Raw genomic sequence first — 19041 nt, forward strand, 5'->3', positions numbered from 1 at the left:
GGGGAGCCATAAATAGGGGCACTCTTGCTAGATCTACTTGTCGCTCGATATCTTTAACCCTTTGGTTTATGGTTAATTTAACTTGATCCCACCCTAACTGAAGTAGTGCTAGGGGGGTAAAACCCAGGTTATTTAGTTTGTCTTCAATGGCTATATTCCACTTTGACCTAAAGGTATCACAAAGAATCAGTGGAAGAAGACCCTTGGGGTTGAAATTAATTTTCAGCCAGAGATAAAGCGAGGACAAGACAACCCTTGCCTCCACCTTCATCATGCCAGTTTCTAAACGGATCATAGCATTTGATACACATCTTGGCAATTGCAGGGCAGCTCTAAGAAACTTGGATTGCACTCGTTCCATGGGAATAAGACATGAGGGTCGAGAGTCAAGTTGTGTTCCATATAACATTTGTGCTAGAGTTTTCGCCTGAAAAAGTTTAAGGGCGGCTGGAATATAGTGTGCCCCTTTGGCCCGGAGAAAATTTATTATTGAATGGGCTGATCTTTCCCCTAAATTGGCAACATAGGTATTATGGGCCAGCTTGGAGACAGATGTCTGGATTGTCGTTCCAAGATATTTGAATTGGGTTACCTGTTCCAACCTATGGCCATTTATGCTCCACCTCCTATAATTAGGGTGATTACCAAAAGCCATTACTTTTGTTTTGTCATAATTAATAGTCAGGCGTTCCTTCTCACAGAATGTTCCCACTCTCACTAGCGCCCTCCTTAGGACAACTGGGGTTCTTGAAAGAAGTACCGCGTCATCGGCATAGAGCAGAATATGAATATGCCTGTCCACTAGTTTAGGTGGATGTAAATCCGGCGCATTCAAGGAACTGACTATGTTATTTATATAATAGGCAAATAGCGCCCAGAACGTTTTAAAAGAGACTGTGACACTCTGGGTAAAAAGGTGAAGGACCTCGAGACACAGGTTGTGTTTTTGTCCATTCTTCCTGTTGAAGGCCATGGTTAAGGAAGAGAAAAATACTGCAGATAAATGACTTGCTATGTAGATGGTGTTGTCAGGAAAGTTTTGTTTTTTTTGTACCATAGCTTATACTTTCAAGATGAAGCTCTTAATGGTTTGTACCTCATGAGGGTAGGAAAAATGTGTTTAGTAAGAACCTTGCAAACCTGATAAGGAGGGCTATAAACTAAATCTATGGGGGAGTGAGAAAAACATTCAAAGCTTCATATAATACCAATAACTGGAGATAAGAACACTAAAGGTGTGTGGGGAGGGGCACATATGCAGGGAACCATTAATTTACAGGTAAGAACAGAAATAAAACCCTCAGTGCACATAAACTATGGATTCCAATGTCTCTACACTAATGCACAGAGTATGGGAAACAAGCAGGAGGAACTTGAAGTCCTAATACAGGAGGGGGACTATGACCTAATAGGCATTACTGAAACTTGGTGGGATGACACTCACAATTGGAATATTAGGATTGAAGGGTACAACTTGTTTAAAAGGGATAGACAAATAAGGAAGTTGGGAGGAGTAGAATTATATGTCAAGGATAAGTATACATGTGAAGAAATACATGAATCTGAGCTTGGAAGTTCAGTAGAGAGTATCTGGGTAAAAACAGAAGGAGTAAGAAATAATAGTGATATTATGGTGCTATAGACCACCAAGCCATGCAGAGGACTTGGATGAGACACTCTGAGACCAGATTGCAAAGTTCTCAAAGAGATGGGACACAGTGGTCATGGGAGATTTCGATTACCCAGATACCTGTTGGAAGTCCCACTCTTCTAAAAATGAAAGGTCAAATAAATTCCTGACTTGTCTTGCTGACAACTTCATTTTCCAGAAAGTGGAGAGGAGAACAAGGGGGTCTGTTATCTTGGACTTGACTCTCTCCAACAGGGAAGAACTGGTTGAAGAAGTGAAAGTAGTAGGCACCCTGGGTAGTTGTGAACATGTAATTTTGGAATTTACAGTCTTGGGCAAGAGAAAAGCTGTACGCAATCAGACAAACAGGTTGGAGTTTAGGAAAGCTAATTTTAACAAACTGAAAGTTATGCTGGGTAGAATTCCTTGGTCAGAAATACTTAAAGAGAAGGGAGTTCAAGAGGGGTGGGAGTTTCTAAATGAAATATTGAAGGCCCTATCAAAAATTATTCCTACGAGAAGGAAAAATGGAAAAAGCCTAAAGAAGCCAGAATGGCTCCATAACAGCTTTTTAAAGATTTGAGAAATAAAAAAGATTCATTTAGGAAATGGAAGGAGGGCCTTATAACCAAGGATGAATACAGACAAATAACCAGTGCTTGTAGGGAGAGTGTTAGAAAAGCTAAAGCTCACTATGAGCTTAGGCTAGTAAAAGATGCTAAACACAACAAAAAGAGGTTCCTTTGTTAGGATCTAGGGGTCTTGGTAGACCATACACTGAACATGAGTCAGCAGTGTGATGCAGTAGCTAAAAAGGCAAATGCGATTTTGGGCTGTATCAACAGAAGTATAGTGTCCAGATCATGCGAAGTGATGGTATCACTTTGCTCTGCTCTGGTTAGACCTTACCTAGAGTACTGTGTTCAGTTTTGGGCACCGCTATTTAAGAAGGATGTAGACAAGCTGGAATGTGTCCAGAGGAGAGCAAAAAAGATGGTGAGGGGTCTGGAGACCAGGTCTTATGAGGAAAGGTTGAGGGAGCTTGTATGTTTGGCCTGAAGAGGATAAGACTGAGAGGTGATATGATAACCATCTTCAAGTACTTGAAGGACAGTGCAGAATTGTTTTCTGTTGCCCCAGAAGGTTGGACCAGAACTAATGGGTTGAAATTAAATCAAAAGTGTTTTCAGCTAAACAATAGGCTTCATAACAAACAGTTAGAGTGGTTCCCCAGTGGAACAGGCTTCCTCAGGAGGTGGTGGGCTCTCCTTTGGAGGTTTTTAAGCAGAGGCTAGATGGCCCTCTGACAGCAAAATAGGGTTGCACTTACCTGTAACTGTTGTTCATCAAGTTGTCATCTAGACAGGTACACATTGAGACTGCGCACATGCAGGACCTGCCTCGGAGAGCATTTATTTGGCTTTTTAGGCTTAGAAAGGGGGCGTCTGTTTCACTGCGCATGCGTGTGTCTTTCCGCCGAAATGACTGTGCCAATGCGGGCCACCCCCTTTTCCTCAGTTCTTTATCCTGCCAGCCAAGTAAGCATCTGTAAAATATAAACATAGGAGGGCCTAACGGCTGTGGAATCACAGCAGCAGGAATGCAGTTGTGGCATTGTTGGATCAGAAACAGTTGTAAGAAGGTGAATAGAATGGACATCACCCATCACTAAATCAGGAGCTCGATGTCAGAACCAGAGGAGTCTAGATCCATTCGAGGTGACGGAGTATGAGGAAGTGGTGATGGCAGATCCTCAAGAACATTCAGTTCTAATTATAGGAACTGAACTTGACGGAACAGATTCCTTGGTCTCATGCCAGCTGGAAGCATGCTTCTCCAAGTGCTTGGTCTTAGCCTTTACCTTCTTGGCTGGTGGTTTGGGCGTACTCTTGTTTCTTAGCCTTTGGATCCGGAGATCACGAATGGCATTTATGAGTCTCTGGGGTTGGAACCAAGCAGGTGGAACTGATGGACTCAGACCTGGGCCCTTATTCCCGCACGAGCAATGCCTTCGAGGTCAGCAAATCGGAACATGACAATGCTTGTTCATACAGAGTGGCCTTAAAGTGTGCAGCCCTGTCCGAGTGGGCCTTCGGGGTAAACTGCTGGCAATGTCGGCAAGCCCCAACATTGTGCTTATTGGTTTTTGTCATTTTCATCACGCATTGGGGACACTTCTTAAAGAGGGCTTTTTGTTCCATCAGAAGGAATCAGCACCAATCGCAGAAGAAGGAAAAAACTAAACGCAGCTAAGAGTGACAGCTAGAAGAACATCTCACATTGGTGGCAGAGAAAGAACTGAGGAAAGGGGGCACCTCCCCATGTTGGCATGATCTTTTCGGTGGGAAGGCGGCACATGCACAATGAAGCAGGTGCCCCCTTTCTAAGCCTAAGAAAGTAAATAAATCCTCCCCTGCGTGTGCACAGTCCCAATGTGGGACTGCACAGAAGAACAAAGACGAATGCTGATTCTGTGAACTCAGGAAGATCATGAGAGGGAGGGCAGGAAGGACTGCATCAGTGCTTGGCTCTCATGGACCTTTCTTACATGCACAGGGAATGCCGATCACCACTTTGGGGTCAGGAAGCAATTTTCCTTCAGGCCAGATTGGCCAGGGATCCTGGAGGTTTGTTTACATCTTCTGGGCATGGTGCAGGGGTAAATGGGGTTGTGGGGGGGGGGGGAAGGTACTGTATTTTCTGGCGTATAAGACTACTTTTTAACCCAGGAAAATCTTCTCAAAAGTCGGGGGTCGTCTTATACGCCGGGTGTCGTCTTATACGCCGGATGCTGAATTCCGAGCCAGACTGGAGAATCTCCCTGGGGAGCCGCCTCCGCTCTGTCCATGTCCCCGGGGGTTGAGCCGCCCCAGGAGGACCGGTGGCTGGCCCCAGGCCGCGGACTCGGGTTGGGCCACTCCAGGAGGTCTGGGGACGGCCGCGGGGTTGGGGCGCAGTCCTGAGGGCCGACCCTAGGCCGCGGACTCGGGACAATCTCAAACTCTAAATTTTAACTGTAAAAATGGGGGGGTCGTCTTATACACCCAGTCGTCTTGTACGCCGGAAAATACGGTAGTTGTGAATTTCCTGCATTGTGCAAGGAATTGGACTGGATGACCCTGGAGGCCCCTTCCAACTCTATGTTTCTATGAAATTATTTCTCAGTTCTTACTACTGATCTGTCAGGGATGCTTTGTGACATCTGACACTTCCAGCCAGTGGGCAATAGAGACATTAACCTCCAGGACCAACACCATAAACCCATTTGATATAATTTCCACTGAAATGGAAATTCTGAAATCCCTTTTCAACAGCCACTTTTACATGTACACCAATTTAAGAAAGATAGTAATCCAACAACTCTAGCACTCAAAGAGGACAGCTAGCAAGCTCCACTGCTACAGCTACCACTCTTTTTAACCCCCTCTCCTACCTATAAACTGGCAGTTGACCGTTCTTTGGGAGTCAGATATAGCTTTTGCACCTGTTCATAAATTGGATGTTAAAAAACCAAGTCCCACTCTTGACATTCCAAGAGGTCCTTTGAAACAAATTTCTTATTTTCTGCTTTACAAACAGGATGTTAAGTTGTCAATCAATTGTTCTGAGATTATTCGCCAGCCTGATTTTGTCTTCTACTTTGGAATGTAGTTTTAATCAATGAAAAACAATTACAGCTTTGTTAGTACTTCACTGTAAAGGTTATTTGGAAGGTAAATATTTCACTGACTTACTTCCCCAGACAGGAATATCTTTGCTTTCTGCTTTCATAACAATGGAAGCCATGGTCATTGTTACGGGGATAGCATCGAAGTATGAGGAATGTGGGGCCAGAGTCAGTATTGCTGCTTCAGTGGGCAATGCCTGCCTGCCCTTTACATTTATCCAATGGAATCCTCCAGCAAGCCACATGGCTCTCATGATTGCCTTCAGTAAGACATCCACAACCCTGAAAATAATTAGATACCACAGATGAAGAAATGTTAACATGTTACTTCCAATTAAAATAATAATTATATGTGGCAGGCATCTTCATACACACTTGACACTGAGAGACACTGTCCTTCAGTGTTACTTATCTGAAGATGCCTGCCACAGCTGCTGGCGAAACGTCAGGAAAGAAAATACCAAGACCACGGTCACACAGCCCGGATAACCTACAAGAACCAATAATTATATGACTTATTAACTGGACAGTAATCACTAATTATAAAAGATGTTTAGATTCTCAATTTTCTGAAAATCTTTTGGTCAAATTAAATGAAGGAATGGTTTAACACACCCTCACAGTCAACAATGAATACAAAGCAAGACACATGGTAGTTTTTACCACAACTTTCCTCAAGAAGGAGGCAGCATAACAGAACACAACAAGCTTGACTGCCTATCCAGAGGTAGTCCAAACACTCCAAACAGGACAACCGAGGTTGCTGAGTTTTAGTGCTGCAGTCTAATTTTTGCACACACACCAAATCTTGGTATAACAGGTTGCCATACACATAAACAGAAAAACTGGCAGAACCAGGAGGAGTCAGGTTTCATCATTAAAGGCCCACCAAAACAGTACTTTTGAAGAAGGGTGGTTCTGAAGTTGACCTTCAACTTCCACAGCTCCTATTCCTTCTGGTTCTCTACTTGTCTCTGCCAGAACACAGCACAGATAGTGGCAATGGTAGTCCAATGCAGCCCATGTGACAGGTAGCGGACCAATGCTATAAGGAGCTGTGTAGTCTTTACCAAATAAATGACATGTACCCACTGTGTACATTGTTTTGTATGTTCACTTTAACACATAAGAACACCGACAGCACAGAAAACTGCAGTGTAGATGCCCATTTTTCTCTGCCAGTGAGACACCTCAGCAACTGAACATAAGGCTTTCAGCAAGCAAAATAAAGAGTGTGTCTCCATATCAAGCTCCTTAAGAGCTACTTCTGCCACAAGGGCAAGGCCTTCATCTAACCTTTTCATACAGTACAAAGAAGTACAAAAAATGGGCATTGTTATGTATGTCCTAATAAGAATACTAAGCATTTAAACAGAAATTTTTGAAGACTCAAAAATACCTGTTCTTGCAATCCTTGTAATAACTGTATAGAATGGCTCTTTCTTACAAATGACTCCAAATAATTGATAGGATGGATGAGGAGCTGAGGATGACACTGTGGGATGAATCCTCCCCATATCCTCTTATTCCAGTGAGAGTGGCAAAAGCAAAAATTTAAATAGGGACTTTCTGGTTGTTAACTAAAAGACTAACAGTGCAATCCTAAGCACGTGCTAATAACAGTGCTTAAGAGTGCAGCCTAAGCCACGGGGCTAAAAATTATGATTTTATTAACCCTACTGAGACCCAGCATGGTGCAGCAGTTAAGAGCGGCAGACTAATCTGGAGAACTGGGTTTGATTCCCCTCTCCTCCACATGCAGCCAGCTGCTGACCTTGGGCTAGTCAGTTCTCTCCAAACTCTCTCAGCCCCACCTGCCTCACAAGGTGTTTGTTGTAGGGAGGGGAAGGGAAGGTGATTGTAAGCTGCTTTGAGATTCCTTTAAGGTAGAGAAAAAGTGGGGTATAAAAAGAGCCTTGGACTACTTACCGTGAAGGCTCCTTCTGCTCTGAGGGACAGAGGGCGTCTTTAGCTCGGGTTATTTCCTTCTCTTACTCAGGGAGGCAGGAACAAAAAACACCAGCCTTCCTGTCTCCTGGGGAAAATGACCCCTCCTTCGTCCTAGGCTCCAGTAGTTTTCCAGCTATAACAGATAGTACTAGAACAGGAAGACATTAAAGTGTTGCAAAAGAGTTCTTTAACAGACATAATACTGTAACTTCCTAGCCTGTAAGGATTAGTGCTACCCCAGGCTATAACATAGAAAAAATTTGAATGTGGTCAAAAGACAACATAAAAGACAAGGCTCCAATTCACTATTATTAACTATTATACAGTACTGGTAAAACAGTAGAAGTTGTTTTTTAAAAATTATTATTAGCTGCAAGTATAATCGGGAAGGGAAGACGCCCTCCATCCCTCAGAGTAGAAGGAGCCTTCACGGTAAGTAGTCCAAGGCTCTTTCTCACTCTGAGTGAGGAGGACGTCTTTAGCTCAGGACGTACAAGAGCTACGTTTCAGACCAGGGTGGGACCGATTATGTATCCTCCACACACTGCAGCACTTTTCTACCAAAGGTGGCATCGGCCGAGGAAAGGAATCTTGTAATGATGAATGAATGTGGAGACCGACGACCAGGTCACTGCCTTACAGATTTCCTCCACAGAAACTTGCTGATTGAATGCAGCTGAAGTGACCAGCTTCTGCCCAAATGAGCCGTTACCCGAGGGAACAGGTAGGCCACTAGATTTGTAGGCCTGAGCTATACAATGTTTGATGTTGCTGCTGATAGAAGCTCTGGACATAGCCCTACCCATATTGGGGGCCATCAAGGTGATAAATAAAGACACTGACGTCCTGATAGGCTGAGTGTGTTTGATGTAGATCCACAGGGCCCTCGTTAGGTCCAGAGAGTGCCATTCTTTTTCATGTGGTCGAACTAGGTCCGGAAAGAAAGTAGGTAGTACGAGTTCCTGTTCACTATGGAAGCAAGTATTCACCTTAGGAATGAACAATGGATCTGGATGAAGGACCACCTTGTCTTTGTGGAACTCACATAAGCCCCGTCTGATGGACAAGGCTCCCAGTTCTGACACCCTTCAAGAGCCAGTGTGGCGTAGTGGTTAAGAGCAGTGGTTTGGAGTGCTGGACTCAAATCTGGAGAACCGGGTTGGATTCCCCACTCCGTCCACATAAGCGAGGGAGGCTAATCTGGTGAACTGGATTTGTTTCCCCACTCCTCCACATGAAGCCAGCTGGGTGACCTTAGGCTAGTTACACTCTCTCAGCCCCACCTACCTCACAGGGTGTCTGTTGTGGGGAGGGGAAGGGAAGATGATTGTAAGCTGGTTTGAGTCTCCCTTAAGTGGTAGAGAAAGTCGGCATATAAAAATCAACTCTACTCTGCTCAGGTTACGGCTGTCAAGAAGAGCACTTTCATCGTCGACGGAGTGAAGAGGTTCGAAGGGTGCCTTCGTGAGGGCCGTAAGAATGGTGTGCAAGCTCCAAGTGGGAAATCTATGAACTGTAGGACTCTGGATATCAGGGGTAGGGGAGGAAACGCATAAAGTAGGTCCGGGGGCCAAGGGGCCAGAAGGGCATCTGTCTCTTCCGCGCTGGGTTGGCTTTAGTGGGCAAAGAACCTCGGGAGTTGACAGTTGAGAGGGGAGGCGAACAAGTCCACTAGAGGAGTATCGGACTTCTGGGTTATCTGGAAGAAGACCTCCGGATTCAGCTGCCACTCTGCTTCGTCCAGATGTTGCCTGCTGAGCCAATCTGCTTGTTTAACATTTAACGTCCCCTGAATGTGTTCTGCCGATATCGAGGCCAGAATGTTGTGTGCCCTCTCCGATGGGCTCCACACTCCTTTAGCCAGCTGGTTCTGAAAAGGTGGCTCCCCAACCCGAGAGACGTGCATCTGTGAACAACTGACTGGGAGGATCGTGAAAGAAGACGAGGCCCCTGGCTAAGTTGGCTTGGATGGCCCACCATCGGAGTCCTTGGCAAGCCTCGTTGGAGAGAAGAAGGGCCTTTTCCCTCTTCCTGGTGACATCTAAAAATGTCAGAGAAACCACTGAAGGGGCCTCACATCCCTAGATGGCCAGCTGTAGATGTCGAAGAAATTCCTGAATTAATAGGTAATCTGAAGCCAGGCAAAGCCCCAGGTCCTGATGGTCTCCTGGCCGAATTGTTTAAGGCATCTATTGATTGGTGGGCTCCACTCCTTGCCAAACTATCCACATCTATTGACCTGTATGGCATCTTGCCAAATTCCTAGCTAAATTCAATAATAATTCCTATTTTTAAAAAGGGTGATCCAACTCTTCCTGATAACTTCCGTCCCATCAGTCTTCTTCCAGTCTTGGGTAAACTGTATGCGAAACACCTAGAACAGCGTCTCCTTAGCTGGGTAAAGGAAAACTCAATAATAGGCCCAGAACAAATCGGCTTCTCCAAAAACAAATCAACCTTGGACCACTGCCTGGTTCTTGCCACAATTGCAGAAAAGTGTATGAAAATGGGTTTTCGCTTTTATTGACCTAAAATCTGCCTTCGACTCCATTATCAGAGATAAACTCTGGTCGAAACTGTCTAGTATGGAATTGACCCTCGCCTTTTATTCCTTTAAAAAAAACTCCACTCGTCCACAACATGCCAAGTAAAATATTCCTCAAACGGTGGCCTTACTGATAAGATCCCATTTAATAAGGGTGTGAAGCAAGGTTGTATACTTGCTCCCCTTCTTTTTAATCTGTTTCTGTCAGACCTGGCTTGTTCTTTAGAGCCTATTCATGGACACCCTCCTAAATTGGGAGGCAAAGCCGTTCCTATTCTTTTATATGCCGATGACACCGGTATTTTATCTTACTCTAAAATCGGACTCAAACGCTACTTAAGAGAGTTTGAGGAATACTGTCATCTAAATCTTCTTAAAATTAATTACTCTAAGACCAATGTCATGTTTTTTTCAAAAAAATGGTCGCCCACCAGCTGGCGTATTGGTCAGGCCAAAATCCAACAGGTGAAGAGTTTTAAATATCTCGGCATTACTTTTAATTATAACCTTAAATGGGCAGTTCATAGATCCAGGATTACCAAACTAGGGAGAATCTCTTCACTGAAGGGGCCTCACATGGTAGCGCGCCCAGGGGACTGCCAGGATGCAGGATATCATGAGCCCTTGCAATTTGGCTAAGGCCATGAGTCATGAGGTCGGAGATCTGAGGGTGTTCCTGGCTAAGGTAGAGATGTTGACTACCTTTTCCTGAGGCAAGAACAGGGAGTTCAAGGTTGTGTCTATTAAGACTCTCAGGTGTAAAAGCTTTTGGGAAGGATCCAGATGGCTTTTCTCCCGACTGATTAGGAATCCGTGTTCCTCCAAGATCTGTATGACTAACAATGTGTGAATTTGGTTCATGTCCCTGGACGGCGCGCAGATGAGAATGTTGTTCAGGTATGGGTGAACCTGAACGCCCTGCTTGCGATCTAGCACTATTAGGGTCACCAGGACCTTGGTGAAGACCCTGGGGGCCGAGGAGAGGCCAAACAGTAGCACACCAACTGGTAATATTGATCCTGCAGGTGGAATCTCAGAAACCTCCGGTGACTGGGGTGGACAGGAATGCGTAGATAGGCCTCGGTAAGATCTATCGACCTTAGGAAGGCACCTGGTCTGAAAGCCTCCGTTATAGACCTCAGTGTTTCCATCCTGAACATCTGAATGATGAGTTTGTTGATAAACTTCAAATTGAGGATGGCCCAGCAGTCCCCATTCCTCTTGGGGACCATGAAAAATACTGAGTAGATCCTGGAAAAGTGTTCTGACGGCTCGACTGGTTAAATGAACTGAATATCTAGAAGGTGCTGCACAGCTGTTGAAGTGCAAAGATGCTTCTCCCTGCTGAGTGGGCTGGGAAGGCGATTATCCGATCCGGCAAGATGTGGGAGAACTTTATTTGGTACCCATGGTTTATGATTTGAGATACCCGAAGAACCGCATTGCTCTGCAAAGTGGTTCAATCGTCCTCCCATGGGGGTGAAGGTGGCTCACTGTTTAGTTTGACGTGTGCTGTTGTTTTGCCTGTCCCCTCCGGATTGAGGGTGGCGAGAAGCTCTAGAGAAACGTCCTCCTCTACGAAAGGATCCTCTGGATGGGGTTCACTGACTCCTTCTTTGATCACTTCGGAATCTTGGTAGGGAATGAAAGGAGCGAAAGGAATTGGAGAAGCTCTTGTGCTCTCTATGAACGCTCTTGGGTAGGGATATATTTTTATCCTTCGTCTCCACTAGCACAGAATCCAGCTGGTCTCCAAATAGCTTGCCCTCTTGGTAGGGAAAACTCATTAACTCTGCCTTGGAATGCGGATCGGCCTGCCAGGGGCAAAGCCATAGAGCCCTCCTGGCTGCTGACTGAGTGGCTATAGAACGCGCCGAGAAGGACAGGGTATCTAGCGAAGAGTCAGTGAGGAAGGTAACAGCCTTAAGAACTCAAGGGACACCCTCCAAGGCTCTCTTGTTGTCCTCTGGGATGAGTTGGTTCAGCTTGTGCGTCCACACTATAGCGGCTCTGGAAATGAGGGCCAAAGTAACAGAGGAACTAACTGCTAAGGAAGAGGCCTCATGGGCCCGTTTGATGGCGAGCTCTGCCTTTCTGTCCAATGAGTCCATTTTAGACCCCATGCCATCCCTGGCAACCAAATCGTAGGAGTGGAGTGCCACAACAGGCACCTCCACAAGGGGAACCTGCAGTAGCTGAGAGGAAGCTTTAGTGAGAGGATAGAATTTCTTTGAAATAGCTGCTTATTTGCTAGGGGCTTATCCCATTCAGCCTTAATGAGGGTAGTGAAGTAGTCAGGCACTAGCCCTGGAGGGAATAGAATGACTGTGAAAGAACTCCTTAGAGCCTTTCAGTTTATCAGTAGACAGTGCATCAGATTCCTCTGAAAGATCCAAGGCTGCTAATACCTTAGAAAGGAAGTTTTGGAAATCTTCCCGTGCGAACAGCCTAATATGTTTTTCCTCCACTGGGGGGAGCTCTTTATCAGAGGAGAATTCTCCTTCCGCTCTGATCGCCTCATCAGATGAATCAGAGGTAAGGCTGAAATCAGAACGTCGGGGGGGGGGGCTTTTTGAGCTGCCTTAGTAAGCCAGCGTGGCTTGGGCAGTCCTGACAACCTCCGTGTCCTGAAGTCTCTCCCCCTTGGGACTCTCATGCAGGCAGCTGGTTGCTAAGGTCACCTTGCACCGAAGGGGTAGGAGACGAAGCCTGCAAAGCCTGGAGCCCTTGAACAAAAACGCTCTTAACCAGTTCCATCAGTTCTGATCTCAGGGCTGAGAGACCTCCCTCCCCCTGTTTTTCCACGTGGGGCTGTACTTTACCCTCCGCCATCTCCTGGCCGTGCCAGTCTGAGTCACCACCAGAAGCCTCTCGCATGGAAGAAGGAGCTTGTGTCTCTGGCGGGGAGGCGGGTAATGAGGCAGGCTGTTCCAACGGTGTGGAATAGATAGCCTGGGGTGCCATTTTAACAAGGCTAGAAGCCGCGCCGCTTTGCCTTGGTGCCTGGCTAGCAGCCGCACCTCGATGTTTCAGGGCATCTGTGTCCTTTTACTTCTTAGATCCCTTATCGGATTTATCTAAGGCTTTCTTTCGTTTGGTGCCAGTCTGGGTCTCCTTGCCTTGCTGCTCTGAGCCAGCAGTAAAGTTAGGGTTGCAGGAGGGCTTGCCCTGGCTCCTATCGGCTTCAACAAGTAAGCCTGGAACTAAATCCTCAGATGAGATGTACTCATCATTGCGGGCCTCTGCCATTTTGTTTAGGTGGGAAACTTTTGCCTGGCCTTAAGCCTGAGGCGAAAGGAGCCATACAAACACGAGGGAGACTAGACAAGGGAACAAAAAAACAACACAGCACGAACAGAGGTACACAAAAAGGTAAGTAGACCACAGAAAAAAAACAAGATTAGTTTTCTAAGACCTAAATCAGTAGAGCACTGTAAGAGCTGCTCTCCCTATCAAAGGCAGAAAAGAAAACTGGAGCCTAGGAGGAAGGAGGGGTCATTTCCCCCGAGAGACAGGAAGGCTGGTGTTTTTTTGTTCCTGCCTCCCTGAGTAAGAGAAGGAAATAACCCAAGGTGAAGATGCCCTCCTCACTCAAAGTGAGAAACCAACTCTTCTTCTAATTATGACAATATCCTAAGTACATTCCAACCATATATTTATGTTTTCAATAAGCTCAGAAAATTCCTACTCAATACGGTCTATCAGTCCCCTGACCAAAGGGCTCAGGGTGATCTAAATGAAATTAGGGAAGCATCCAAAGGTGATGAAGTAGTAATAATGGGATACTAACTACCCTCATATTGACTGGATAAATGCATGCTCCAGTCAAGCCAAAGAGATAAAATTTCTAGACATCCTCAATGACTGTGCCTTTGAACAGTTGGTCACGAACCTAACCAAAGGGGAGGCGATCCTGGACTTAATACTCTTAGTGAGGGATGTGGATGTTGTTGAGCCAACTGGCAACAGTGACCACAGTGGCATCAAATTTAATGTATATGTATGTGGGAAAGTGCCTGGGAAGTCTCACACAATTACATTTGACTTTAAAAGAGGGAACTTCTCTAAAATGAGAAACCTGGTACAACGGGACGAACACTTAGGAGGATTAAATCTCTGGAAAAGGCTTGGGGGTTACTCAAGTCCACAAAAGTAGAGGCTCAGCTAGATTGTATACTGCAGGTCAGGAAAGGTGGTATTAAGTCAAAGAGGTCACCACCATGGCTAACGGGTGAGGTGAAGGAAGCTATTAGAGAGAGAAAATGCTTCCTTCAGAAACTGGAAGGATTGCCCAAACAAGGCAAACAAAAGCAAACACAAACTTGCACAAAGGAAATGCAAGCAGACAATTAGAGATGCAAAAAATGATTTTGAGGGACATATCGCTAAACACATCAAAACCAACAATAAGAAATTCCTTAAGTACATTAGGAGTAGGAAACCAGCCAGGGAAGTAGTTGGACCATTGGATGACAATGGGTAGTAAAGGAACAATAAGGGAGGATAAAGCGATTGCTGAGAAACTAAATGAATTCTTCTCATTTGTCTTCACTGTTGAAGATATAGGACAGATTCCTGCTCCTGAACAGAGGTTTTGAGGAGGGGAGAATGAGGAACTGGGGCAAGTTGTGGTAACAAGGCAGGAAGTCCTAGAATGTCTAGACAAACTGCAAACTAACAAGTCGCAGGGACCAGACAGTATTCATCCTAGAGTTTTTCAAGAACTCAAATGGGAAACTGCTGAACTTCTAACACTGATATGTAACCTGTCCCTTAGATCAGCCTCTGTACCAGAGGACTGGAGAATGGCCAATGTAACACCCATTTATAAAAAAAAGTTCCAGTGGGGACCCAGGAAATTACAGGCCAGTTAGCTTAACATCTGTTCCAGGTAAACTGATGGAAAACATTATTAAAGATAGAATTGTCAAGCGAATAGAAGGGCAAGCCTTGCTGAGCAAAACCCAACACGGCTTCTGTAATGATAGGTCCTACCTCACTAACCTTAGAGTTTTTTTAAAGTGTCAATAAGCATGTGAACAGGAATGAGCCTGTGGACATTGTGTATTTGGATTTCCAAAAGGCTTTTGACAAAGTCCCCCACCAAAGACTACTAAGCAAATTTCATAGTCATGGGATAAAAAGGACAAGTCCTCTTATGGATTGAGAGCGGGCTGAAAAATAGGAAGCAGAAAGTAGGAATCAATGGTCAGTTCTCACAATGGAGGGATGTGAGCAGTGGAGTCCCTCAGGGATCTGTGCTGGGACCGGTGCTTTTCAACCTGTTCATCAGTGACCTGGAGTTGGGGGTGAACAGGGAGGTGGCCAAGCTTACAGATGACACCAAATTATTTAGGGCGGTTAAAACAAAACCGGACTGGAAAAACTGGAAAAATGGGCATTAAAATGGCAAAGGAGATTCAGTGTGAGCAAGTGCAAAGTGATGCATATTGGGGCAAAAAAATCCCAATTTCACATATACACTGATGGGATCTGTGCTGGCAGTGACAGATCAAGAAAGGGATCTTGGGGTGGTAGTGGATAATGAAGTGTGCGGCTGCTGTGAAAAAGGCAAATTCCATGCTGGCCATAATTAGACAACGAATAGAGAATAAAACTGCTGCTATCAAACTGCCTATGTACAAATCTATGGTGAGACCACACTTGGAATACTCTGTACATTTCTGGTCACACCTTAAAAAGGATATTGCAGAGCTTCAGAAGGTGCAGAAAAGAGCAACCAAAATGATCAGGGGGCAACTGCCCTATGAGGAGTGGTTAAAACACTTAGGGCTGTTTAGCTTGGAAAGAAGGTGGTGAAAGGGAAACATGACAGAGGTATATAAAATTATGCAAGGTATGGAGAGAGTGGACAGGGAGAAGCTTTTCTCCCTCAGAATACTGGAATGTGGTGTCATCTGTTGAAGGGGGAGGGGGAGAGACTCAAAACAGATAAAAGGAAGGTTTTTTTCACATAACACATAGTTAAATTGTGGAACTCCCTGCCTCAGGATGTGGTGATGGCTGCCAACTTGAAGGCTTAAAGAGGGGAGTAGACATGTTCATGGAGGAAAGGGCTATCCCTGGCTACTAGTTAAAATGGATACTAGTCATGATGCATACCTATTCTCTCCAGGATCAGAGGAGCATGCCTGTTATCTTAGGTGCTGTGGAACACAGGCAGGATAATGCTGCTGCAGTTGTCTTGTTTGTGGGCTTCCTAGAGGGAGCTGGTTGGCCACTGTGTAAACAGAGTGCTGGACTTGATGGGCCTTGGTCTGATCCAGCATGGCTTTTCTTATGTTCTTATGGTCTAAGACATGGTCTATATTGCCCTCTTGTAAGCTCCTACATTAAAAATAAAAATATATTTAAATTTTACTCCAACTGACCATTTGTACAAATCATATTTGCCTTAAACTTCATTTCCTCCTGATCCTTTAAAATTCCACTTGGCCTAAATTCCAACACTTTTGCCACCTGTTCTCACTCTTTAGACACACGGGTTTTAGTATTCACAGTAGTACTATGTAGCCTCATTAATCTATCGGTGATCAGAAGCAGTAGTATCTTCTCACTCCCTGCCTCCCCACCCCAGCTTTGGTTAATGAAAGAGGAGTAAAATTGTGGGGAGGAGGAATGCTACATCAACTGCCTTGGCCACAGTCAAAAAAGCATTTGGGAGGACATAAAAGGGTTTGATTTCTCCTCTCTAAACTATGCCTGGTAAGGAGGATGTCAGGATCAGACACTTAACCAGTTTCCTTTCTTTTTAAAGCTGTTCTCAGAGCCTACCGAAGCAACCAGAAAAGTCATAATGGAAGACTATACTCTGTATTTCTGTTTTTCAAAGTACTGTTCCTGGGTGAAAACAGACCACATTGCTCAGTGAGTCTCTTAAGGTCTACTCAATCAGCTGTACCCTGTGTTAATCCTGGGATTAGCACTGGACAGCACAGCGTGTAGAGATAACAATTGGAAAATCTTCCAGAAGAAGCAGCACCCTCAAGATCTTGTAAACACTCCTGACAACCCATCTTTGGGTACCAAATAAAGCAGTTAAGCAGTTTATGTAAACAGTGATTCAGTCATAAGGATCAGAATAGACACTGCACTGAAACATATGTCAAACAGGAGAAATGAAGAGTGGTAGGATCAAACAACACATTAAACAAGGACACATTTATTTAATTTCAACAGCCTCAGGAAGGGGCAATTTTCAGAAAGTAGCTGGGGACAAAGTAGCCCTTGCCTTTCTTGCTAACTGTGAAAGTGAGGAAATGGTTGAAGAGGAGGAAAAGTGATAGGTGTCATAAGAATTAAACACCACCACCTTCAATGATGATCAGTCCTTTCTCAAGCTGCTTTCCACTACAAAAAGAGGTCATCCGTTAAATATCCATGTACACATATGACATGCTTTCTGGCCTTTAAAAAAGAAAGCATACTTTGAAAAAAGCATTTTAAAATTAAGAACAAAAAATACAGACTAGATGTCAAATTAAAATGGAGGAGTGCAGCAAGAAAAGTTGGGTGCATAAATTTTCCATTGTGATTTCAAGGTAAACGTGCAGAAGATCTGAGCCTTAGTTTCTCATTAGGAGGAAGTACTAAAGTGTTTTATTTTGTAGCAAATGAGTTTCACAATCCCAGATAGAAGAAAATCTTAAAACCCATGCCAATGGCGTCACTATAGCTCTGGGTAGATTTTATCAAACCAATAAACTTAATGACTCACTTTCGCCACCAGGAAAGAGGCTTTTCAAGTTCTTTCTCAGCAGATCCCATAGAGGCGATGAATGCAAAAGGCCAGGCCAACAACATCATAAATGCAGCAAAAAACAGTCGGATGGGGAACACAGTCAAAGTCATGAAGGCAATCTGCAAAAATATAAGAAATGTGATTCTTTTACAATTATACTGAGCTCAAACCAAGCAATTTTTAAAAGATATTTACTTTTAATTGTTCATATCAGACACATGCTACCAAACAAATATACAGTTAAAATCACTGGTCCTAAGCCTCTTTCACTCAAAATCAAGAAAACCTACAAGAAAATATTTACAGCACAGGGAGCCTGCCTAAAGCATCTTAGCAGCAAGGTTCAAAGGAGTTATCAAGAAGAAGCACAGGTACCTCCACCTTCTCACCCCAGCAAACATTCCGACATGTCATGTATGAGAAGAGATGCGAAGGCCCAGAAAAAATGGGGAGAAGGGTTTCCCCCCGCCAGGACCCCTTTTTAACTTTCTGATAGAAAAATTAGGAAATTGGGGGAAGCACTAAAAAAAACTACCCATAAAATATTTTCTCTTTCTCTTTCAGAATCAGCAAAGGTTTTCACATTCAAAATGTATAGCATGAAAACGTCTGAGGACTTATTTCAGTTTTCCCAGTGGAAAAGTAGAGAACTGTTAGGAAGTACAGCAAAAACAAACAAACAAAAAGCAAAAAAACCTCTCATTAAATATTTTCTCTTTTTTGTTTTTGAGTGAGAAAAACTTGACCTGAAAAGCATTTCAGTCATTCCAGATATATAGAATGAAAAAGTCTGAGCAATTGGGAAATTTTGGAGAGCACTAAGTTTCCCATATTTTCGTTTAGAATCAGAAAACATGCTTTTTAAGACAAGGTTTTTCTCTCAAAAAGTATAGCATAAAAATGACTTTCACAACAGAAAAATTCAAAAATTCTTGAAAGCACTGAAAACTCATTTCCCCCCTCTCGGAGTAACTGAAATATAAAGTTTTGCGCAAAATGATCAATATGCATTTTTAATAAAATTATCAACAGCTTTAGATAATGATAATTCCAATGTAGACATATGACATTTTCAAGAATATTTCTTTTGTTTAAATGTAAACAATTTTTGTAACAATTAATATGCTATAAAAGATTTAATAACACAGTTTTCAGTTATAAAGTTTATTTTTATATGCTTCCTTCTAGCAATGGTACGGAATTATTGGCCATATCCTTAAGCCTGTTTTTTTAATATCCAAATATGCTAGTAGTTCTACCTATTGTCACTGTACAAGAGTGTTCCTGCCCAAGTAATATGATTTCTTTTGTTTATGTCAGGCCTGTGTCTCAGATAGTTTCGTTTTCTCACAGACTCTCCTTCAAGGACTGTTTTGCATTCCTGTTCCCTTTGAAGCTCACAGATGTCCGTGGGAGCAGCGGCGCCTCTGTACTGTTTGTAATGTGTTCGAAATAATCTCATGAGACTGTACTGCTGAGTGCTTTTT

At 44.0% G+C, this 19041-nt stretch overlaps 1 protein-coding gene across 1 annotated transcript in view; it reads right to left on the reverse strand.

Annotated features, from left to right (window-relative positions):
- The window catches only part of LPCAT1 (lysophosphatidylcholine acyltransferase 1), a 114946-nt gene that overhangs the window by 63284 nt on the left and 32621 nt on the right, over nt 1-19041 (reverse strand). The window contains exons 2-3 of the mRNA XM_056862597.1: nt 17531-17673; nt 5365-5579 (exon numbers count right to left, since the gene is read on the reverse strand). Of these exons, the coding sequence (XP_056718575.1) occupies nt 5365-5579; nt 17531-17664 (349 nt within the window). The 5' untranslated portion in view covers nt 17665-17673. The remainder of the gene's footprint in view (nt 1-5364; nt 5580-17530; nt 17674-19041) is intronic.

Source organism: Euleptes europaea, chromosome 17 (genome assembly GCF_029931775.1).
Source record: "Euleptes europaea isolate rEulEur1 chromosome 17, rEulEur1.hap1, whole genome shotgun sequence".
Lineage (NCBI taxonomy): Eukaryota > Metazoa > Chordata > Lepidosauria > Squamata > Sphaerodactylidae > Euleptes > Euleptes europaea.